This window comes from Leucoraja erinacea, chromosome 25, assembly GCF_028641065.1.
Source record: "Leucoraja erinacea ecotype New England chromosome 25, Leri_hhj_1, whole genome shotgun sequence".
NCBI classification, from domain to species: domain Eukaryota; kingdom Metazoa; phylum Chordata; class Chondrichthyes; order Rajiformes; family Rajidae; genus Leucoraja; species Leucoraja erinaceus.
In genome coordinates this window covers 25,032,411-25,057,900 of record NC_073401.1, presented here as the reverse complement: position 1 = coordinate 25,057,900, position 25,490 = coordinate 25,032,411, and the positions used below count along the sequence as shown (strand labels likewise).

The 25,490-nt window shown below is 41.1% G+C and overlaps 2 protein-coding genes across 2 annotated transcripts in view; both read right to left on the bottom strand.

Annotated features, from left to right (window-relative positions):
• The window catches only part of acads (acyl-CoA dehydrogenase short chain), a 75,157-nt gene extending 63,893 nt beyond the window's left edge, over positions 1 to 11,264 (bottom strand). The window contains exons 1-2 of the mRNA XM_055655267.1: positions 11,080 to 11,264; positions 7,544 to 7,707 (exon numbers count right to left, since the gene is read on the bottom strand). Of these exons, the coding sequence (XP_055511242.1) occupies positions 7,544 to 7,707; positions 11,080 to 11,116 (201 nt within the window). The 5' untranslated portion in view covers positions 11,117 to 11,264. The remainder of the gene's footprint in view (positions 1 to 7,543; positions 7,708 to 11,079) is intronic.
• Positions 11,265 to 18,861: 7,597 nt separating this feature from the next.
• The window catches only part of unc119.1 (unc-119 homolog 1), a 34,100-nt gene continuing 27,471 nt past the window's right edge, over positions 18,862 to 25,490 (bottom strand). Inside the window, exons 4-5 of the mRNA XM_055655266.1 lie at positions 23,345 to 23,517; positions 18,862 to 22,046 (exon numbers count right to left, since the gene is read on the bottom strand). Coding sequence (XP_055511241.1) covers positions 21,934 to 22,046; positions 23,345 to 23,517 — 286 coding nt within the window. The 3' untranslated portion in view covers positions 18,862 to 21,933. The remainder of the gene's footprint in view (positions 22,047 to 23,344; positions 23,518 to 25,490) is intronic.

The window sequence follows — 25,490 nt, the reverse complement described above, 5'->3', positions numbered from 1 at the left end:
GAAATGCAACCTATTGAATCACTTGCTCCAGTACATCCTTTCACGTCCACGGGGAATGTTCTGCCATTAATATTTTAACAATCATTATTATAAGACTACCTATTGCCTTCCAAGCAGCATCGCAGAAAATTGTGTAGACGATTAAATTATGTTTGCTGGGAGTGAGATGTACTTTAAAGCATGATGTGACAGTTGTTGCAATGTCATGTGGTAAATGGAATAAATGAATTCATGATAGTCTCCTCAAACTATTGGATCATAGGGTCATATAGCACGGCAACAGGCCCTTCAGCCCAACTCATCCATGCCGCCCAAGTGCATCTGTGGAGAAAATGGATAGGCAACATTTCAGGTGGGGACCATTCTTCAGACTGATGGAGTGGGGGGAGAAAGCTGGGAAATAAGTTGGGGTGGGACAAAGGCTGGTGAGGGATAGGTGGATACAGGGGGGTTTAGATAGGCAGATGAGTGGACAAAGGTTAGAAATGAAAAGGGGACTAAAGGGCGTTAGATATGAGAGAAGAGGAGTGAAATGTAAAGCCGAAGGCAAGGGTATAGGTGGAAGGGGACATGGGGAGAGGGCAGGATAGTGGGTGAAATTAGTGCATAAAGGGGTGGAAGGGTGGCACAGAAAATAGGGGAGGGTAAAAGAAGGGGGTTACCTAAAATTGGAAGATTCATTGTACATGCTGTTGGGTTTTAAGCTGCGCAAGCAGAATATGAGGCTCTGTCCCTCCAGTTTGGAGGAGACAGGACAGAAAGGTCGGCATGGGAATTGGAAAAGGAGTTAGCAACCAGGAGCTCCAGCAGGCATGGCGGACCGAGCGCAAAATTGGCCAAGTTTCTGTAAAGGAGGCCACAATGAGAGCACCAAATGCAGTAAATGAGGTTAGAAGAGGAGCATGCGAACCTCTGTCAGGTATTTATAAGCTGGGATAAACATAGAATTCCCAATTCCATGAAGAGTTTATTATTTCATTAAAAAGATTATTTAATATTTGCCTGAGGAGGAGCATCAAAGGGATTTGGGCATTGATTTTTTAAATGTTTATGCATTGTACTTTCTAATGGCACAGCAATAACTGATATAATTTGGCTTTGTCAAATGGGACTACTTATAAATTCTCTAGAGAGGACATTCCAACATTACCACAGCATATAAAGTCATGCAACGGAAGTTATTGACATGGTTTACACACATTGCACTCATATCAACCATGTTTCATCATCACCCTCCATGCTGGTTTCATGATCATTGTAAATTTCCGTAACGGCATGGCTCCCAAGGCCCTGCAGGAGTTGTTACTGCAATAATTACACCGTAAGTTGTGAATGGCAACTAAGCCACAGGTATACGAAAGTCAAACACCCGTGGGAGGCAGTGATTCAGTTGCTGCTGCCTTAGGACCAGGGATCAATCCTGACTACAGGTGACCAGGTGGGTTTTTCCCGGGTGCTCCGGTTTCCTTCCACACACCAAATATGTACAGATTTGTAGGTTAGTCGGCTTGGTATAATTGTAAATTGTCCCTAGTGTGTGTAGGGTAGTGTAAATGTGCGGGGATCATAGTTCGGCACAGACTCCATTGTCCAAAGGGCCTGTTTCCACGCTCTATCTCTAAACTAAACTAAAATCAGTTGAAGGTACACAAAAAAGCTGGAGAAACTCAGCGGGTGCAGCAGCATCTTTGAATTGAAGGAAATAGGCAACGTTTCGGGCCGAAACCCTTCTTCAGACTGATCGGGGGCGGGGGGGGGTGGGGACAAGAAAGGAAAAAGGAGGAGGAGCCCGAAGGCTGGGGGATGGGAGGAGACAGCAGGGGGACTGAGGAAGGGGAGGAGACAGCAAGGACTAACAAAATTGGGAGAATTCGATGTTCATGACCCCAGGATGCAGACTCCCCAAACGGAATATGAGGTGCTGTTCCTCCAATTTCCGGTGCTGCTCGCTGTGGCCATGGTGGAGACCCAGGACAGAGAGGTCGGAGACGGAGTGGGAGGGGGAGTTGAAGTGCTGAGCCACCGGGAGGTCAGCTTGGTTATTGCGAACCGAGCGGAGTCATAAAATCAGTTGAAATTCCTTCCCCACCCTATTACACGAAACGTTGGGCGTTTGCACATGGATCCTCAATGAGGATATAAGAGTCCATTCTAAAGCTTCTTGTTGTGATATCTGAGCATGGCAGTCCCTTTAAGAGAGTGCAAAGCCAGACCCAGTATCTAGTGTAAAGAGACTATATGCAAGTTCCACAAGCTTCTGCTTATTGTTCTTAATCTTACAACACAGAAAGAGCTTGGAAATAGTTGTTTTTTTTAATTATTAGTGGTGCAAAGGCAATATCTAACCAAATATCCCCCCACTTGTATAAATAGCCAATTTCAAAACTACACTTGGTAGGATACTGGTATCGTTGCTTCATTTTCTTAACCTCTTCCACACAGCATATTGTTCACACTTGTGAAAAAATCTTTTAATTCAATTCTTGTGGAGATTTCTTAAGCTTTCTATCCCTCTTTGGGTGATTCTATTTTTGTACACAATTAAGACAGGGATTATATTAAATAGGATTTCCCTGTTGCAGTTTCCATCTCAGGGTCATAAATCCACAGGGAGTGTCTCAGCAAGACGGTACATGTGCCATTTTCCCCAATCTGTTTATAAATTCATTGTTCTCTATTGAGATTTAGGAAGAAGCCAAGACTATTACTTGCTCCACACACAAAGGTCAAGCACCAATTTTCAAAGTCATTTTTGGCAACTGGCCAACTGTTCAATGCCCATGACCTATTATCTGCTCCTTGCTCTCAATCAGCTTTCTCCATGTACTGCTAGATTTGTGTCATGAAGGAAAGGAACATTCATTGTGTGTTTGACACACACATTTAATTACATAAGACCCGTCTGTGCACCCCATGCATATTTAATTCACGCAAGTGTTTTGGTCTCGTGAAAAGGCACTATGTAAATGAACTTTTCTTCCTGGCACATTTTGCTCTGGGTATTAAAAATGCTTGTAAAAATTCAAATTTATGACCTAATATTCAGTAGAATATAAGAATATATTAGAATGCATTTATTGTCATTCAAACCTAGGTTTGAACGAAATATAATTTCTACAGTTTTTTACATTACAAAGCAATCCAAGACCCACACTTAACACAGTTTACATAAACATCCATCACAGTGAGTCTCCAACATCTCCTCACTGTGATGGAAGGCAAAGTCTTTATCTCTACCGTTTGTTCCTTCTCCCGTGGTCCAGCAGTCCAACTGCAGTGTTGAGGTGAACTGGGGCTCCGATGTTAAAGCCCCCGGCGGGCGATGGTAAGTCCTGCGGCCGTTTAAGCCACGCCGGGCGATGTTAGGCCCCGGCTCCATGTCCTTTAAAACCCGCGATTCCAGCGGGAGAAGTCGCCGTTGCGGAGCTCGGAAAAGCGGTCTCCCACCAGGGACTTGGAGCTCCCGATGTTCCTGTTCACCGGGTCTGCGGCCGGTGCCTCCGAACTCCAAAGTCGGGTCGCAGCCGCACGCCACCACAGCTCTTCCCGCTCCGGAGCTGGCCAGCTCCGCGATCTCAGTTCCGCAGGCTCTGCAACTGTAGCCCTCGGCCGGAGGTCACCGCCGGCTCCACGATGTTAGGCCCAACGACATCCGAGACCCGACAGGGAATAGTCAGGTCCCCGCACAGGGAAGAGATTTAAAACGGTTTCCCCCACAGCCCCCCCACCACCCCCCACATATACACAACTATAAAAAAATAATAAAAACTAACTCAAGACATACATTTAACAGGACAAAAATAAAAGAAGACAGACGACTGTAGTCGAGCCGCTGCCGTTAGGCGCCACCACTCCCACATTAAGGCATAACCTAGAAATATAGTAGGTGCAGGAGTAGGCCATTCGGCCCTTCGAGCCAGCACCGCCATCCAATGGCTGACCATCCAAAATCAGTACCCCGTTCCTGCTTTCTCCCCATATCCCTTGATTCCGTTAGCCCTAAGAGCTAAATCTAACTCTCTCTTGAAAACATCCATTGAATTGGCCTCCACTGCCTTCTGTGGCAGAGAATTCCACAGATGCACAACTCTCTGGATGAAAAAGCTTTTCCTCATCTCAGTCCTAAATGGCCTACCCTTTATTCTTAAACTGTGACCCCTGGTTCTGGACTCCCCCCATCATCGAGAACATTTTTCCTGCATCTAACCTGTCCAATCCCTTAAGAATTTTAGATGTTTCTATAAGATGCCCTCTCATCCCTCTAAATTCCAGTGACTACAAGCCTAGTCGCCCCATCTGTGCTGGTCACCAGTTGTGTCCGCTGCGTGTCTCTGCGTCATCTCAGCGGGTGACTAAGATCGCCAGTTGTGTCTTCAACCAGTGATCTTGGTCACACACCACGGAAGCGGGCCAGTGGAAACAGGGAGTAGCATGGAAACTCTGGGAAAGTTGAGGAACGAAATAGGTGGTGGTGTGCACCACCGGGAATGATTTAACGGAGCCATCCTTCCAGAGAAGGAGAGAAAAATAATTAAGAGAGAAATTAAGTTTCAATTTAGCCAAGAACAAATGTACTGAATTTTGAAAAATAGCTATGATGTGTAAAACTCTTAAATAGCACTGTGAGGAATGTCTCTGGCAGATCATTGAGTCTGATCTAGCTAATGATATGCCATTACCCACAAGATGTCCATCTGATGGAATGATATATTAAAGAAAGAGGAGAAAAACAACTGTGCAAAAGGTGCAATGTTGAAAATTCAAGTCATGGAGTCATACAGCAAGGAAACAGGCCCTTTGGCCCAACTCACACATGCTGACCAAGATGCCCCGTCTAAGCTCACCTTATTTGCCTGCGTTTGTCCAATATCTCTCTAAACTTTCCCTACCAAGTGTCTTTTAAATGCTGTTATAGAAGTTATTGCAAATATCTCCTCTGGCCGCTCTTTCCATTAATTCACCACTCTCTGAGTGAACAAATTGCCCATTAGGTTCCTATTAAATCTTTCCCCTCTCACCTTAAACCTATGTCCACTGGCTTTTGATTCCCCTACCTTAGGATAATGACTCAGCGCATTCATTCCATCTATTCCTCTCATGATTTTATGTACAGGATTTTATTTTTATTTTATTATGTCAGAAGTTACATGCAGCATCTTGCATATTACACCACTATTTATTCACCTCTGTGACCTGGTATTATCCAACTGAAGCCCGATACTCCTTCAGACTGGACAGTCTGAAGAAGGGCCCTGACCCGACCAAAGATGCTGTCAGACCCACTGAGTTACTCCAGCATTTTTCTGCACACCACCATCTGTAGTTTAGTCTCTCATTCCTACAAGCCCAATACTGCAGGCTGTCCCCAAGTAATGGAACGGGATTACGATTAACAGGCCTCCATGTATCAATTTTATCCATGTCGGAAAATCACTCAGCAGGGTACCATTCAACCACAGCAATGTAACAAGTGGCATCAAAAGGGCGATTCTAACTTGTCTCTTTCAAATCTATTGCAGATTAAACCACCAGGCCCACTCTCTCTATCTCTTCCTCCATTTGATTGGAAGACTTGGTTTTCACCAATGCAACATAAATCTTTAGCTGAACGGAGAAAATTTTACGTCATGATTGTGAGAAATACAAAATGTTAAAATGTACCACGTTAAGCAGCATCTGATAAATGATTAGATTTGTAATCGAGATAGTGTTGATCCAAGGTTCGAGTGGAACTTAAATGTTCATTTTTTTCCTGTTTATATTTCAGATTTGCACCTTTGAGTCATTTTTATTCATCTCAACATCAGCTTTTACAGTATTTTGCTGCTTTTAATATCCTCCCGATCCTAGTGGAAGAATTTTAAGGTTATGAACTGTTGGTTCAGGGCAGCATGGTGACGCAGAGGCAGAGTTGCCGACTTACAACGCCAGAGACCCAGGTTCATAGAAACATAGAAATTAGGTGCAGGAGTAGGCCATTCGGCCCTTCGAGCCTGCACCGCCATTCAATATGATCATGGCTGATCATCCAACTCAGTATCCCGTACCTGCCTTCTCTCCATACCCCCTGATCCCCACAAGGGCCACATCTAACTCCCTCTTAAATATAGCCAATGAACTGGCCTCAACTACCCTCTGTGGCAGAGAGTTCCAGAGATTCACCACTCTCTGTGTGAAAAAAGAGTGGTAGTTCGATCCTGACTACGGGTGCTCTCTGTAAGGAGTTTGTATGATCTCCCCATGACCATGTGGGTTTTCTCCAGGGAGCTCCGATTTCTTCGCACACTCCAAAGACGTACAGGTTTGTAGGTTAATTGGCTTCTGTAAATTGTAAATCGTCCTAGTGCGTAGGATAGTGCTGGTGAACGGGGATCCCTGGTCGGCGCGGACTTGGTGGGCCAAAGGGCCTGTTTCTGGGCTGTGTCTCTAAACTAAACTAAACTAAGTTCGTTAGGGAAGTTAAAGAACAGTGCCAGCAATGGGCTCGCTATAATCTGTGAATGATTGAAGTCTGACTTACAGATGATGTTGGTGTGTTGTTCAATCTTAATTACTGGGAAAGACAGGAAGACAATAAGATCGGTATCTCTGTGGACAGTACCAACTGGTTGAGGAAAGATTAGACAGTGATTTAATAAATGAGAAAATCAATTGCTCCCAGCTAAATCAATCATGGACAGTAAATAGTTTACGACATCTATGAAACAATAATCCAAAGATTTTAACTCTGCAATTAAATAGCTTTCAAAAACAATCAACCAATCTCCCTTGAGAAATCAGTCAATGCAGTGTGGTATTAAACTAAACAGTCCATTTAGTCCTCACATCAAGCCAAAGGTCTGTGCTGGGTTAACAATGGGTTAAAGAAAAAATCTTTGTCCTGGCTAGAAATTTGAAAAAGTAAAAATCTCTCTCATTATTCATAAATGAGTAATTTGACCCTGCTGGAATGTAATGCGTCTGAAATCATATCTCGAGTCTGCTGAGAATGACTTCAAATCCTTTGATTGAAAAAACTCTGTTTATTCTGTGTCTGTTCATTTTAATCGGCCATTTATATCTTATAAAAAATCCTGGTTTAAAGAGTTGTGAGTCTGTGGAATTCTATGCCTCTGAGGGTGGTGGAGGCCGGTTCTCTGGATACTTTCAAGAGAGTGCTAGATAGGGCTCTTAAAGATAGCAGAGTCAAGGGATATGGGGATAAGGCAGGAACAGGGGTACTGATTGGGGATGATCAGCCATGATCACATTGAATGGCGGTGCTGGCTCGAAGGGCCGAATGCCCTACTCCTGCACCTATTGTCTATTGTTTATTCACCATCATCTATTTATGATACTGCAAGTAAGTTGCAAAATACATATTTTGCTGACATCATTCTCTCCAGACCACTTTCATGTTTAGAAATACAGGCATGAATTGAGGATGTGGGTTGACTGGGAAGGGAGAGCAATAGAGACCCAGATACCAATGGTGGTGGCGTGGGAAGGATTCCATCCTTCAGTTTCCGTCCGCATCCATGGGTTTGTTTTCAGAGATCGTTACCTGTTCCGCAGGAAATTTGTGTTCTCTGTCGAGCTGCGCAGCAACGGGAGCAAGTTCCTTTTCTGCAAAGGCTCTGCAGGTGTCCCTCAATAACTGATGGGTTTCTGGGAGCTCAGCCATCTGGTAGACAGTGTGCAGTCGGCGTAAACATATTGGTTTCACGGCTGGAAGGAGAAACGAAAACACACAAGATTACAAGAAACAACAGGTAACATTTGCATTGCCATCTCACAGCAAAATCATGAATATTCTGAAATTGTCCGATTCATTCATCCATGTTATGGTTAGCAGGACGATGATGGATGAAGATCAAGTATGGCTTCCACCGTCCTCTGAGGCAGACCATTCCATAGACTTGTACACCACTGAGAGAAAACAATGGCATTGTCCATCTTAAATAGCCAGCTCATTTTATGAACCCAACATTGTGTTGATCTAGGTAAGCCCACATGAGGAAACATGTCCTCCTTGTCAACACTGTCAATATCTCTTAGGATCTTATGTTTCAATCGTGTTTTGTGTCGTTCTTCTAAAGAATGCCAGTTACAAGCTTAACCTGCCCAACCTAGGCTCAGAGGTAACCTTCACTTCCCGGTTATAGTCTAATAAACCTTCTATGTTTTTTTTTATAGAAACTTACAAAATTCTTAAGGGGTTGGACAGGCTAGATGCAGGAAGATTGTTCCCGATGTTGGGGAAATCCAGAACAAGGGGTCACAGTTTAAGGATAAAGGGGAAATCATTTAGGACCGAGATGAGAAAAACTTTTTTCACACAGAGAGTGGTGAATCTCTGGAATTCTCTGCCACAGAGGGTAGTTGAGGTCAGTTCATTGGCTATATTTAAGAGGGAGTTAGATGTGGCCCTTGTGGCTAAAGGGATCAGGGGGTATGGAGAGAAGGCAGGTACAGGATACTGAGTTGGATGATCAGCCATGATCATATTGAATGGCGGTGCAGGCTCGAAGGGCCGAATGGACTACCCCTGCACCTATTTTCTATGTATCTATGTATCTATGAATACACACTTCCAGTCATGATCGGCCCTAGCACACTAGACATATGCTCAACAGGAGGTTGTACTTACTGACTTTAATTGCAATGTAATGTTAGTTTTAACCTGCATCAACATAAATTGGAACACAAGGGTCCAGACCACAACTGAATTGAAATACTCACAGGAGCCCAACACATCACTCCAAAGATGTACTGGTTTGCACACTAATTCGCTTGGCAAAATTGTAAATTGTCCTTGGTGTGTGTAGGATGGTGTTAGTGTGCAGGGATCGCTGGTTGGCATGGACTCGGTGGGCCGAAGGGCTTGTTTCCGCGCTATATCTCTAAACTAAACTAAACATTCCATTGACGTCAGAGAATCATGCAGGAACAGCTTCAGAAGTGACTTCACATTGTTCACACACCTCCAGAGACTACCCACACTGTTGTTAAAAACTGTCAGGGACACACGTGGTGCAGCTTCTAGCTGTCCATCTGCCTTTTCAGTGGTAACACTGCACACAACACTAGCACTATCGTACGTCCTAGGAACAATTTACAATTTACAGAAGCCAATTAACCCACGTCTTTATATTGTGGAAGGAAACTGGAGCGCCCGGAGAAAACCAACATGATAATAGCGAGCATATTATCTGGTTGCACCATGGCCTTTTCCGGCAACTTACAGTAAATGCCCAGGAGTGAAGAAGTGGTGAACACTGCCCACTATTGAAGGCATTTACACAAGTCGCTGCCTCAAAAAAACTGCCAGCATCATCAGAGACTAATACCACCCTGGCCACACACTCATTTCACTCTAGCCATCGGGAAGAAGATATAAGAGCCTGAAAACTTTAATATCCAACTTCTACAACCATCAGCCTATTTAAGGGCCTGTCCCACTTTCACAACTTAATTCAAAACCTCTGCCGAGTTTAAAGGACCTAAAAAAAAAATCAAGATCGTGGTAATCTACGAACTCCTACGACTTTCCACGACTATGTTCACAAACTTCTACGGACTACTACGAGTATGTCTGTGAATTCCCACGATTATTTCAATGCCCTCCTTATGAGTAAAAAGTTGCAATTTCTTTCATCCCGACCATTTTTTTTACTCGTGGACATTTTTCACCGGTCGGGAAAAAACATCCCGACTTACCCGATGCCACAGGCACCTACGCTGGCATAACAAGCCGCTACGATATATCTACGAACTCTTACGACCTCCTATGGACTTGTTACAAACATTCTGCAAGTTTGAATCAAGGGGAAAACTTGGGAGAATTTGTGAATAACTCGCGAGAGTGGGACAGGTCCTTAACACTATAACCTCCAAATGAGCTCTGAACTAGACTTGGGGGCATTGGTTTTGTATTTTTGAAGTATTATTGTTTGTTTGTTTGGTGTGTATATACATGTGTAGATATGTATATATGTGTGTGTGGGTGTATATATGTATATGTGAGTGTATACGTGTATGTATGTATAGGATGGAACTGCAGATGCTGGTTTAAACCGAAGATAGACATCCAGCTGGAGTGACTCAGGTGGTCAGACAGCTTCTCTGGAGAAAAAGAACAGTTGACGTTCTTTCGAAAAGTGTCCCAAGTCAAAACGTCACATGTTCCCTTTCTCCAGAGATGCTGTCTGACCCAATGGGTTATTCCAGCTTTTTGTGTCTATCATCATGTAGGTGCGTGTATGAGTATGTATAAAAAAAGAACTGCGGATGCTGGTTTAAATCGAAGGTAGACACAAAATGCTGGAGTAACTCAGCGGGACAGGCAGCATCTCTGGAGAGAAAGAATGGGTGATGTTTCGGGTCGAGAGTCTCGGCCCAAAATGTCACCCATTCCTTCTCTCCAGAGATGCAGCCTGTCCCGCTGAGTTACACCAGCATTTAGTGTCTACCTTTGTATGTATATGTGTAAATATATATGTGTATATATATATATGTGTGTGTGTGTGTGTGTGTGTGCATATATATATACACACACACATACATATATATGTGTGTGAATGTGTGTGTGTGTGTATATATATATATATATAAAACACTAAACAACCTGATTTGATGAATTAGGGCAATCACCACCGATTTAGACAATTAGAGATACACACGGACACACACATGTGTGTATATGTGTATATATATATATATATGTGTATATATATATATATATATATGTGTGTGTGTGTGTGTGTGTGTGTATTCTGATTTTTTTTTTAATTTATTATATTGTTTGCAGACAACTTTGTTTACTCTGTCGTGCTGTTTATTATATTGTTTGGGACATATGACACTAAAACACTCTTGACCTGAAGCGTGAGCAGTTTGTTCTCGCTCCACAGACGCTGTTTGACCGGCTGAGCGTTTCCAGCATTTCTGCTTTGACTTTTCATGGCCAGGCCTCGACAGAAACTGCTCGCAACCTCTCAGCAGCTCGCACTTCCATCCTCGCTCTCCGCCATTACCGACCCCGCGTCCCGGCCTCCCGCGTCCTTTACTAACAAGCCCGCTCCGTGGTGTCACACTCACTGGCAGCTGCGGCGACTCTACACAACAGTGAAGCCATCGGGCCGGGCCTGGGCCTGGTGCAACCAGCCGCGCGTTCCCCCCTCACTCCGCGCCCGGGCCCTGCGTTCCGCTCACAAACACTCGGCCTGAACCCTTGGTCCCTCTAGAGTTGCGGAATATCGCGGTGAAACTAGTTATTGACGCAAACAGTTTTGATTTCTCCAACTTCAAATGACCTTTGATTTCCCTGTCCCTCCCCCGCCCTAGTTCTCCCACTAGTTTCACTATTGGTCACATCCAGGTTCAGGAGCAACTTCTAATTGTCCTTCTGATTAATTTTTCTGTTTGTATGCCGGGTTGTCACCCCCTCAGCCAACAATGAACCATTCAAAAATGTCCATGAGCTTTGTCTGCTTTGATCTGTCGTTTTCACACCTTACCCTCCCATATCTTTAGTCTCCCCCTCCCGACTCTCAATCTGAAGGAGGGTCTCGACCAAATCTCCTCTAGTGTCTTTGGTCTCGACCTGAAATGTCATCCATTCCTTCCCTCCAGAGATGCTGCCCGGCCCGCTGAGTTATCAAGTCAAGTCAAGTCAAGTCAAGTTTATTCGTCACATACACATACGAGATGTGCAGTGAAATGAAAGTGGCAATGCTCGCGGACTTTGTGCAAACAAACAAACTTACTCCAGCATTGTGTCTTCTTCACCAGAGATGCTGCCTCACCTGCTGAGTTACTCCAACATTTTGTGTCTACCTTTGATTTAAACCAGTATCTGCAGTTCTTTCTTACACATCTACAGTACCTTCCTACACGTGACTATGCGTTGCTATGTGAAAAGGAGGGTCAGATAATATCTCGAGAACTGGTGTTGTAAAGCGAAAACAAAACATGCCCTACATCGATAGAACAGGTTTAGAGGGATATGGGCCAAACGGAGACAAGTGGGAAAAGGGAAAATAAATCTATCCTCTCCTGATGTGAATGTCCCATTTATAGATACGTAGAAAATAGGTGCAGGAGGAGGCCATTTGCCCTTCGATTGTGATCAGCCATTCTTTGTGATCATGGCTGATCATCTACAAACAGTAACCCATGCCTGCCTTCTCCCCATATCCCTTGATTCCCCTAGCCCCTATTAGATAATTCTCTTTTAGATTAGAGAATTAGATAAATTCATCCAGTGAATGGGCCTTCTGTGGCAGAGAATTCCACAAATTCACAATTCTCTGGGTGAAAATGTTTTTTCTCATTTCAGTTTTAATGGCCTCCCCCTTATTCTCACCAACAGACCTACCCCACCTCCTCTGCCCACCTGCCTGTCCTTTCTATAGGACGTATAACCCGGAATATTCAGCTCCCAGTCCCGATCCTCTTGTAGCTATGTCATCCCCACAATGTCATATCTACCAAAAGCTCATCCATTTTACTTCTTATACTTTGTGCATTCATATATAATAATTTTAATCCATTACTCACCTCACCTTTCACATTGATTCCTATTACACTTGACCATACTCTCCTATCCCTTCGTGAGCTTTCTTCCCCGTTAATTTTGGTGTCTTTCGTAACTTTTCCGATACTCTTTCCCTGTAACTCCATCCTTGTATTTCCAATTTATCTCCTCCCCCACTATCTAGTTTAAATCGACCCGTGAAGCAGTGGCAAACCTGCCTGCCAGAATTCTGGCCCCCTGCCTGTTAAGGTGCAACCCATCCCTTTTGTGCAATTCACCCTTAACCCAAAACAGATCCCAGTGGTCGAAGAATCTAAATCCCTGCCCCAACTCCTTAGCCACACATTCAGATCCCCTATCTCCCTGTTCCTGCCCTCACCAGCACGAGGAACTGGAATCAAACCGGAGATAACCACCCTGGAGGTCCTGCTTTTCAGGCTTCGTCCGAACTCTCTGAAGTCACATTGCAGAATCTTCCTCTTCTTCCCCACGTCATTTGTGCCGACATGCACTACCACTTCCGGCTGCCCACCTTTACCCATGAACATGGATGAAAACATGGATATCCATGAGGATGCCCTGCAATCGGTCCGTGACGTCCTGGATCCTGGCACCAGGCAAGCAACACACCATCCTTGAAACCCGCTTGTTGCCACAGAAACCCGTCCCCAAGCTTCTTTCCCTTCCACATCGTCACCCACCTTCTCTCTTCCAGTTTCTTCAGTGTAACGATCTCTCTGTAGGTCCTGTCCATGAAACTTTTGTTTTCCTGGATATTCCCGAGGTCATCCAGTTGCCTCTCCAGTGCCCCAACACAGTCCTTCAGGAGCTGAACCTGGACACACTTTCCACAGCTGTAGCAGCCAGAGGCACCATCAGTGTCCCAGACCTCCTACATCCTGCAAGCATCACACTGAATCAGCTTACCTGTCATTTCTTCACTGCGCCTCACCCTCTGCAACTTCTGGCGTAATCTCCTGCCTTAGCCTCCTCGCCGAGGACTCTCGAGCCAAAGACTCGCACTTTTCTCATAAGACTCTCAAACCAAAGACTCGCACTTTCCTCACAAGGCACTTCCCTCGACAAGGCCGCTCCACTAGAGCAAACGTTGCTTAGATGAGCTGATAATTTGACTAATTTGCTAACTTACCGATTTGCAAATTAAATTCCTCAGCCAATTCCCGCACTCACTCCTTCACCTGCCGCTCCTTTGCCGACCTTGACGGTATTTAAAGTTTTATAAATTGTTTCTGCATCCCCTCCAGTGTCTCTTTCTTAAACTGTGGTATGATAACTGCAGAGAATAGTCTGCAAGTGTGGTCTTACTTAAGACCTGCTCTCTTTATGTTTCAAAGCGAGTTAGTTTTCTATTCTGTCTCTTATCTCCCATTTCACTTATTCTGGCCTTATTTATTAATGCATTATTGGGTAGCTCAATGCACCCTTATAACAATTTGGAAACATTATTATCTTTCAAAAATGCAATAAGGCTAGTCAAACAATATTTCATCTTTTGACATCTGTGTTCAAAATTTATTATCATCATTTTCACCCTTCTATATTCTTTTATAAGGATTCCATTATTTTTTTTTCTGCCACCATTATCACTACACTGATTGTTCTGCAATTCCCTAGACATGTTCTGTCAGCCTTCCTAAATATAAGAATTGTTTGCTATCTGCCAATCCTCTGGCACAACACCTTTTACTGATGAATTATTAAATATGTATAGTATTACCTCTGTGCTATTTTCCCTAGATTCTTCTAAAAAGCATAAATGCAATCTATCTGGACAAAATGATTTATTCTGTGAGTTTGATTAGTGTATTAAATACGTCCCTTTTTTCTATTGAAAATGCACCATTTCATTATTCATCTCATCTTCCAATATCACGATTGCCTATTTAGCTCCCTGGTAAACATAAAAGCAAAATGATTTAATACGTCTGTCATCTTCCTGTGGTTATCTGTGGCATTGTGCTATCTGTCTTCTAATGGCCCCATTCCCATAACTATCTCTCTTCAATGTGCTTGGAAGATATTTTATTATTCCATGTTTCTTGATAAATAATTTTACAGTTCCTGAGCCCTCCCTAATATTATTTTACTTCTCCCTTGCTCTTTTCATCTTATCTATCATCCGCTTTCTACATACTCAATGTGAACCTCTTTCCATGTGTCAAATTTTTCCCATGTGTTTATTTATCCATTGAATCTTGCGTTGAGACTCAACACGTTTTTCCATCGTCAGAAAACATCTTTTCAGTTGAACACTTAAAAAAAAAAAATGCTTCCCACTGTTAAGTATGATAGTTTGCCTACACTGTTGTCATCATCAAGTTCTCGTCATGAGTATTTAATGTATTTGAGATTAAATATTGCATTTAATGGCCAATCTGGATTTTGATTCTGCAGGTAGACACAAAATGCTGGAGTAACTCTGCGGGACAGGCAGCATCTCTGGAGAGATGGAATGGGTGATATTTCAGGTCGAGACCTTTCTTCAGACTGGTGTCAGGGGAGTGTGCGGGACACAGATAGAATGTGGTCGGAGACAGTTAGACTGGTGGGAAGAACTGAGAAGGGGGAGGGGATGGAGAGAGAGGGAAAGAAAGGCTATTTGAAGTTAGAGAAGTCAATGTTCATACTGCTGGGGTGTAAGCTACCCAGGTGATATACGAGGTACTGTTCCCCCAATTTTTGCAGGGCCTCACTCTGACAATGGTGGAGGCCCAGGATAGAAAGGTCAGATTGGGAATGGGAGGGGGAGTTAAACTGCTGAGCAACCGGGAGATCAGGTAGGTTAAGGCGGACTGACCGGAGGTGTTCAGCGAAACGATCGCCGAGCCTGCGCTTGGTCTCACCGATATACAAGAGTTGACACCTGGAACAGCGGATATGGTAGATGATGTTGGAGGAGGTGCGGGTGAAAGTCTGCCTCGCATGAAAAGACTGTCAGGGTCCTTGGATGGAGTTGAGGTAAAGGAACAGGTGTTGCATCTCCTGCGGTTGCAGGGGAAAGTATCTGGGGAGGGGGTGGGAAGGGACGAGTTAACCAGGGAGTTGCGGAGGGAACGGTCTCTGCAGAAAGCAGAAAGGGGTGGAGATAGGATGGTGTTGAGGTATGTGGAAATTAATTCAGTGGGACATGAACAAGCAGAAACAATGGGTCTGCCGGGGCAGTTCGGTTTTTGGATTTTGGGAACAAGATAAAATCGGGCCATGCGGGACTGGGGAATGATAAGGTTGGAGGCTTTAGAAGGCAGAGAACCGGAAGTAATGAAATATTTTAATGGGGGGGGGGGGGGGGGGAAAGCAAGAGCAGTGGGATTTTGATTCTGCGGGATAGGTTAATAGGTTTATGCTCATAATGTTAACTTGAAACTTTAATATCTCATCAATATTAAAAAAAAGGTGCATTGTTCGAGTCTCCCACATGATTGTTTTTCATGATGGGATCTTGTCAAGCCTTCCATCCTGTGGTAGATAAGGTATGAGGAATTTGCAGAGATGTGATCTGTGAAGTGTTTTTTAATGTCTGGGAAAAGTGATGTTATAGGAGTACAAAACTTCGTAGAGAAGCAGACCAAGACAACAACAGCTGCTCAGATGGTCTTTACTCCTGCATCCCAAATGGGTAATACAAGTTTCTGCAGAAGTTGTCAGGGATATCACTTGCATGGTTTTTAATCTAAAATTAGATTAGAATTATATTCAGTCAGAAATCTCCATTGGCTATTATCACATAACTAGCAAATGCAAAGTTGAAAATGAAAAATCTTTATTACTATTCTGTTGTGACAAAATAACATTTTATACAAACAAGCCACCTATCACTTTAAAACATGAAAAAACTGATGCCGATGTTACAAAATACAGTTCAACATTCTAATGCAATTACAAAGCATTCAGTCACAGATGTGAATTTATGCATTTTACATTTCCTGTGAAAATATTAAACAAATTATCATTCAAAAATATAATATTTACTCAGCAACATTTATTACCCTTCATAAAAGCCCCCAAAATACATTTCACATCACCAGTTCAATTTGGTACCAATGTGGAATGGGCGAAGTTTTGATGGAACAATTAAAAAATAAACAGTGTTAAGATACAAGTGAAACACTAAACATATTAGGGATAGATTTTGAAAACCATTACATCAAGCACATCTCCAAACTGCCTTATTTTTCATGCATTCTCAATTAGTTTTAGCTTTAGAGACTTGTTCAAATGAACATTTTAGTTTCTGTGAAGTTTTGGTGTAAATAGCCCATGGGAAACAAAAACGAGTTTTCAATTTATATGTATAGTTTGAACAGCTTGTTCATTGCAGAGAATCAGACAAATGAGCGATAAATGTTAACTGCTCTCACTTGCTGTATCAAATCTCATCTATATTCTGTCAGCACATGCCCACTTGCCAAGGAAGAAGAAATTATACAGCAGATATTTGTACCCCTACAAACCTTTTCACCAACAGAAACAGCTCCACTTCATATATATGGCATTGTACCCCTCCATAAACAGAAGCCAATGGACACAGAGTCAACAATGCAACTGCAATTCAAATAGGCTAATGGTCACACCTGGACATTTCAGGCACACATTTAGCTATCCTCTGGAAATCTAGTCAATTGCGGTTGAAACTTAGTGGATATACTAGATATTAAAACAGGCGGCTCGATTTCACGTTGCATCATAATATCGGACCCATGCAGAATGAAGCCAGGAAACAACATATGAAGGTTAAATTATCCAAAGTTTCAGTCTTCCAAAGACAAGAAAGCAATCATGCGTTTTTTCTGAATGTGGACTTAATTTTTGCTGGTTTATGCATTGACTCCTTTGGTAATATAGCTTTGAAGCAGCAAAGTCGAAAATCTTGTACAACTCATTAGTTTCACTGGAATGCTAAATGCAATTATCTTCCCTGTGCGGGTTAACTGATTTGGAAGTCAACTTGAAAAGTAAATCAAATCAAAAGATTAAGATTTTAAATGTATTTGATGACTTTTCTTAATCTGTGGTAAATAATCTTAACTATTTTCCTTCCATGGTTAACAAAACATCTGAGCTGTCCTGGGCTTTTGTGATCTTGTCTTAAGATAGAAAAAAGTATTCAGAATTAAGTGGCAGGCATTAGTCCACTAGGGAATTAGGAAATATTAATCTCTAAGAAATTCATGGGTCAAGTACATTGCAAGTATCTCCACCTCATTTCCACTCTCTCAACATAAAAGTAAAAATTACATAGCTTTCCTATTACAAATAAAGCACTAAGTTGTTTTTACGCCTTGAAAACGTAACAAAGGTCTTTAAAGAGTAGTAAAACTATTATCTGATGGTCTATTATTAAAAGAATTGTAATGCTTAGTTGAAGACAAAATTCCACTGCAATGGTTATGGAACGGATATAACTGTTCTGGGATGAAGTGAATAAATCAATTAATCAATTAATCAAATTCATCGCAAAGAATTGCAATACACCAATGCAATTATAGAAAATAATAACTCTCCATCACTGAATTTTATATTTACTGCAGATGTTAAATTAATATAATTTGAAAAGAGTGGCTGGCCTACTCCATGACGCCAACGGCATCGCTGATCATACCTTTTCCGATTCTTGTCAGAACAATTTTTTTTTGTTTAGATTAATCTTTCTGAAAATAAGACAAATGCTGTTAACTAATGGCAACATACGCACAGAAAAATAACATTCATTTCCCACCAGCTGAAAAAACTGCTTAATGCTGTTCATGTTATAATTTAAATTGCTGCTGACAATATGTTTGCAACGAAACAATTTCATAAGCACAAGCTAAAAAAAAACACACTGGAATTTAATTTCCCCCCCTTTACTTACTTGTAAGACAATATTAGAACGCAAAGGGTAAAAAAAGCTGTTCCAGTGTGGAATCCACTTAATTCATGATGGGGAACAAAGTCTCAAATGGCACCAATTCAAGTCTCTCAACATGGAAAAATTCACATAAAGGGATAAAAATGTCATCAGAATTTGTAGTAGCAACTTGATGGAACAATACAAAAAACCCAACATCCACATTGGAAATATTCATAAATCGTTTATTAATTTGCATCAGGCTTACATTTGGAGGAAAAATTGAGTGAAAATGGAGAAAAAGATTCCAAATTGAGGAAAACTCCCTTAGGAAGCCTGTCCAATACTTCCAAATGAAAAATTGCAACTGAAAAGGTATCAGGTGAAGGAAGATACTCAATTGCTACTCTGGAATGTGTATAAAGGGGTCGTGGCATTTCAAATTTGCGTAAATATGTCTAAAGTTAAATGGACAAATAGGTGAAAAACAACCAAATCACACACATTGAATTTTATTATACAAAAAAAAAACAAAAGTAAAAAGAATAAAGCCCCTAATGCATTTCCTGCTGATTTCTGGCAATGCCAGATACAGCACAGAAATACTAGCAATATCCACAAAGTTTCTTGCCAGAGGTAGATGAGAAATCAGAAGTATACAGTAAAAAATATAAAAAGGTGCAAAACTACCACAGTGCACCAGCTGACACAATAATAATGTTCTTGATAAACTATGGAAAAGATTTTCTAAGTTTCCTTACCTGTCTAAACAAAATGTGTGATCAAACCAAAATAAACTGCAAGCTTCTGCACAAAATTTGTTTCACATGGGAATTATTATTTGGTGCTCAAGTAGATCGGTACAAGGAGCCATGACATTCAAACCCGTCCTAGATTAGAGAAGCTATTGAACAAATTGAATGGAGAATTTAAATTTTCCAGTCTTTTAAAATAAACTTATTTCCTTCAGCTCGTCATCAATTTCAAAAAAGCAGCAACCAGCCAACTTCAATATTTCATGCAGATCAGCAATTCCCCCAAACCCTTGGTTCAGCGGAAGTTTAAATTATCCACATTCAAGGTCTTATGGTTTTTTTAGTGGTGTTGGGTAAATCTCTTGGGATTTTCTTTTGTTGAATAGTATGTAGAAAAGTCAGCAACAGAAAGATGGAAATATGTGGCTGATTGGGGAAAAAAATGTTTTAATGGTTATAAATTTAAATGTTGTAACTTATTTGCCAAGATCAGTGGTCCCAAACTACTAAAATATCTAATTGAACTTGTATTTATCTTCAAGGGACATCAACCATTGTGATTCCTGCTGTGCTTACAAAAAAAGCAAGTACCAACAATATCAATGCACTTCTGGCTTCCAAGTATCAGGAAGTCTCAGGAAAATTAGCAAAATGCAATGGTGTAAAATGATAACATAAAACCATTGATAGCATTAAATCACACAGAGAAAGTTCTTAATGTCAACATCTCCAATAATATCAGCTTTCATTTTTGAAATTGAAATATTGTTTTAATTACCTAGAAATGATTAACATTGCTCCACCCCATCTGTACCTTGACTATTCAATGACCTGATGGTAAAATTGCCTATTTAAAATGCAAATGAAATCTGACTGGTGAAAATACTGGGTAGACACAAAATGCTGGACAAACTCACCGGGTGAGGCAGCATCTATGGAGAGAAGGAATTGGCGACGTTTCGGGTCGAAATACTGACAGGAATATCGCACTAACATGTTCAGAGATTCACATTTTAAGTTTAACCAAGTGTGAAACAACCATCCCACTATATTTAACAAAGCCCACAATGACTAGGGATTATCTAAACTTTATTTTAAATTGTTCACAGAACAAATGCAAGCAACTCTACATGTGAACTAAGATGAGCATCACTCGGACTGAACTGGCATTCAAAGTAGCCCCAAACAGCCTCTTTCTTCTATTACTGTAAATTGGAGAAATATAAAATTCTGCTCCATTCAGAATGATATCAGTGCATAGATACTTATACTAGACCTTTCTGGCACTTGCAGTCTGAAATTTAAATCAGAGTGGAATACCTTAAATTTCTGCAATTAGTTCTAATAACCCATAGGTTTAGAACTCTCAGTTGCTTCTCACTGCAAGCTAAAGCATGACATATTTAGCTTTAATCAGGTTGTATTGTTATAAGATGCAAACTAAAATTAACAAATGGGCCTCAAGTTTCAGGCAGATATGTTAAAAATATAAAAACTATGCTGTGTGCCAAAGATAGCTTTAACAGTTCTTTTAATTTAAAGCAGACAGACACTAAGAAATATGAAATTATTTAAGTTTTATCTAAATTGTGCCTTTAATATAAATCACTTACAACATTGGTAAATACATTCAAGTCATGTCAATGGAATTGTATGGAAATCAGTCATAGGCTAAAATAAGTACATCTTAGCACATTTTGACCATTTTCTTGTATCCCTTATAACCAACTTTTCTGAGTTGTGAACTACGGTACAGAACCTCATGGAATTAGAAGAGAGATTTGCAAGTGATAAAGGAAATTAATGAAGCTAATAAATATTATTATATTTCTGTTTTGAAACTTCAAAGGTTAATCTTGGATTGAGATATTGACTTTCATATAGCACATGCACGAAAATCATTTTCTCGCTGGTTGAGGATTGATAACTGATGTGGCAAGTAAGAAAATTAAATAAATCCACAAACCTTTGGTGGCCCACAATAGTTTGGACTATCACAAAACTATATTGCTCAGTAATGCTCTAAATAGTTTCTAATAGTGCTCACTTTGTTACTCACATTTAACAATTAATATGAAAAACCATACATGGACATAAAGGATTAGATCCTTAAAGGAAAATGATATACAATGTCTGATTTGGAAATCAGGACAAGCAGGTTTTGTGAAGAATGTTTTTCTATGTAAAAATAAACAATTTTGCAAACGTCTTTGCATCTAATTCTTTGAGAAGACTTAAACTCCACCTGGTGATAAATATGTAACATTCAATGTAAATATTCAAGTTCAGTCCTCGATACTGCTCCATGGAAGATTTGAAGTACTGCAGTGTGGTCACAAAATAAATGGATTCTTGTTAGAAAAATGTGCACTGTAACAGAAAGAAGGTGGCTAAGCAGCCTGTAACCATTTTTTGTTTAAATGGAAATTTATTTGGACCTCTAATCAAACTACGTCTAGAGTTTTCCACCCATTCTTGAACATAATGCAAGGCCATGTTCAAACTCAGTGGCGTGAATCTTTTACGATAAATACAGAAAAATATAGGTACTTCTCGGATGTGGAGTCTTTCATCACAACTAGGCATTCATTTTAGATATGGGAAACATTACATATACACCAATGGATGGAATTCCCATATCAAAATCTGAATCATCTTAGTAAACTTAACTGAATTAATTCCCTCTGGTGCAGAATGCATAGAAATGATAAAAGATAATTGATTCACACAGCCAAAAAGCCAACCTCTTCATTATCAGTGCAAACAAACTGAATGGGAGGTGTCGCTGCTGAAATATACATTTTGCAGATTCACTACTGTCCTCCATTATATGCATAATCAGCCTTGTTGTGCATGATCAACTTGCCATCAACAAAGTAAAAACTGTCGGATCGTGACTCATAAGGATTGTCCACCATCTCTTGAACTGCAAAGAAAGAGAACGCATACATTAGCAACGTAATAAAAGTTCATTGAATACATTAAACCCCCAAATGAAAATAATAATATTTTGAACTATTTAGAAAGCAAATACTTATTGTATAATAAAAAAAAGGGTATTTTGTCCTCTTATTAGCATTCTGCTACAGAGAACCCAGGATCCATCCATTGTCTCTGCACCTTATTGCCATTTTGGGCTGCAGGGTGGCACTACACCGTTTCCATAGCTCCAGCAACCCAGGTAATTTCTGACCTCCAGTGAGGTGTGTGGAATTTGTATCTTCCTCCTGTCCCCCCTTGTCTTTCCCCCTGGGTATTCCAGTTTTCTTCCACATCCCAAAGGTTAACTGGCTGCAGTTAAGAGCACCTAGTGCAAAGAATATGGACCAATAATAGTGCACGGGTTGCAAATGGGCATGCGTGAGGGGATACATTACAGTGCGAATGGGACTGATGGGATTGGTCTGAAAGCCATGATTTTAACCAGTGGATCTACAGTAGACCGAGCTTGAACAGCAGAAGCGCAGATGCATCAAATACACAAAATTCACGAATCGAAGTTACGAAATAATAAAAGTTATTCCAGGTCATTGAGTCTATGTACTTGCAATACTGCTGCAAGCAAGACCTGTTGTACCTGTACCTCGCTGCATATGTCAATAAGGATGACGTGACTTAAAGATTAAAAAACAGTTCTGCAATGAAAATTAATGTCAGATTTTCCCCCCCATAATTTAAGGTCAGAATAAGATTACATAACAACACTTAATGCAAATTAGAAGATGAAATTGAAGGTAAAAATCTAGTAAAGGCACCGAGTCAAACCATTCGTTATCTTGCCTCAATGAAAGAGGGCGGCATGGTGGTGCAGTGGTAGAGTTGCTGCCTTACAGCGCCGGAGATTCGGGTTCGATCCCGACTACGGGTGCTGTCTGTACGGATTTTGTACGTCCTCCCCGTGGCCGCGTGGGTTTTCTCAGAAATCTTCGGTTTCCTCCCACACTCCAAAGATAAAGGTTCGTAAGTAATTTGGCCCGATGTATGTGTAAATTGTCCCTCGTGTGTGTAGGATAGTGTTAAGGTGTGGGGATCGCTGGTCGGCGCCAGACTTGGTAGGCCGAAGGGCCCTTTTCCACACCGTTTCTCTGAACTAAACTAAACTAACAGATGAATTACCCACACCATAACTTTTTAAAAACAGACACCCGATATTTAAATGTTTTCTATAAAACACAGGTAAATGTTGTAAAGTTGCAAAGGTTTTTAGAAACTAGGAATACATACTGATTTCTTCAGAAAGTTGAGGGAATTCATATATGTGTTCGCATGTGTTTCTGCTGTTAGGAATACAGAATCCAAAGTCAAAATCGAAACTCTTCAACAGCTTCTCCCTGAAGTAATGTCTTTCAATCATTCTGAAGCTATTCACAGCCTTATCCCCAACAGTAAATTCTACCCTGTGAAAAAGGAAAAGGCAAAAAAAATACATAAGGAATGCAAGAACTTTGTAGAAAGCTAAAATGAAACAGTAACTACACGCATGTAAACAATACTGTTTTGATCACAAATAGATTTTTCAATACAATTATAATAAATCTGGGGTACAGGAGCTTCAGGAGAGACATGGGTGTGGAAAAAGGAGGAGGGGGGTTGCATTGTTGGTTAAGGAGAATGTCACGGCTGTGTTCAGAGGTGACATTATGGATGGTTTGTCCAGTGAGGCTATATGGGTGGAGCTGAGGAACAAGAAAGGGATGATCACCTTGTTGGTGTACTAAAATCATGAGAAGAATAGATCGGGTAGATGCACAGTCTTTTTCCCCCAGAGTAGGAGAATCGAGGACCAGAGGACATAGGTTCAAGGTGCAGGGAAAAGATTAAATAGGAATCCGAGGGGTAACTTTTTTTTACACAAAGGGCGGTGAGTGTATGGAACAAGCTTCCAGAGGAGATAGTCGAGGCTGGGACTATCCCATTGTTTAAGAAACAGATACATGGATAGGACAGGTTTGGAGGGATATGGACCAAGCGCAGGCAAGTGGGACTAGTGTAGCTGGGACATTGTTGGCTGGTGTGGGCGAGTTGGGCTGAAGGGGCTGTTTTCACACTGTATCACTCTCTGACTTACTAATCAGAATGCTTCTTAATTGAGTACCAATATGCTGCACAGGAGCAATAAAATCACAAAGCATCACCCTTGATTTAATCAAGATTAAGTTTTAATGTGACCGCTACAAATTATACTATATTTTGAAATTAAAGACTTTTTAATATTGAATGCATATTCTGAGAATCAGGTGGACCAAAATAACTTCAAGTACCCCCAGAAGCAGCAATGTGAACAACTTTAAGCATAAATAACACACTGTGCTTCTGGCAGGCAGAGAAGAGGGGTTTGATGTTGTTAGTGGAGAAGATGGGCATTATCCTTGATCTCCATAAATAATATTTGAATAAAGGAAAGCTTTTGGCAAAGATGTGCAAGGTTTGTTTAATGAACATCAGTCAGATTTAATCATGAATTCTATGCAACACTTGAGAGAAGAGATAAACAGCTTTTTGATTAAATATTTAACGGTAGAATCTATGATTAGCATTGTGTATATATCACTATCTTTCAATCTTCAAACATGACATTGACATCTCTCATCTTGTATTTATGTACAGTACTATGTGATCTGTTTGGATAGCTTGCAAAACAAAGCACTTCTCTGTAACTCGGTACAAGTGGCAGTAATAAACCTCTAGCAGTTCCCACCTCCCAAACTAGCTGCACCAGAAGAAACTGCACCAGAAGAAACTCACCACGACTTTGTCTGGGACAATTAGGGATAGGATATACATGAGGACCTTGCCATCAATGCCTATATTGCAAAACTGAATAAACTCAGACAATTTGTTTTATTATTTTAGATTTCCAGCATTTGCAATCTTTTTTTGATTTTCAGACCATGATAAATGGTTGTTTTTTTACAAATTGGAGGATGGAAGGCAGTGGTGTTCCCCAATGGTTAGTGAGTCTGTTTTGGGCATACAGAATGACATTTCAAATGTCCGATGATACCAAACAGAGGGAAAGAGATACAAATAAACGGCAACAAAACGCAAAAGCTGGCAGAGCAGCCAGGAACATGGCAAATGAGGCGATGCATTTTGGCAGAAGGGATTGGTGTAAAGGTGATACGAACTAAAATGGTGCGGCTCTGTTAAAAGGGGGAAAGCAATGTCACCAATGGCTTAAGTTTGCTGCAAACAGATTTGAACTGGCAGTGGCTGGACTACAAAACCTAGATGCAATTGATTGAGAGCTATTTCATCGTTGTCTGAAACGTGTTTTAGCACACCTGTAACTCATGGTGCAGCTCTATCAGTTTTGCAGCTCAGTTTTAGCTTCACTTACTGTTGTACACTGCACATCCCTTTGCACTCC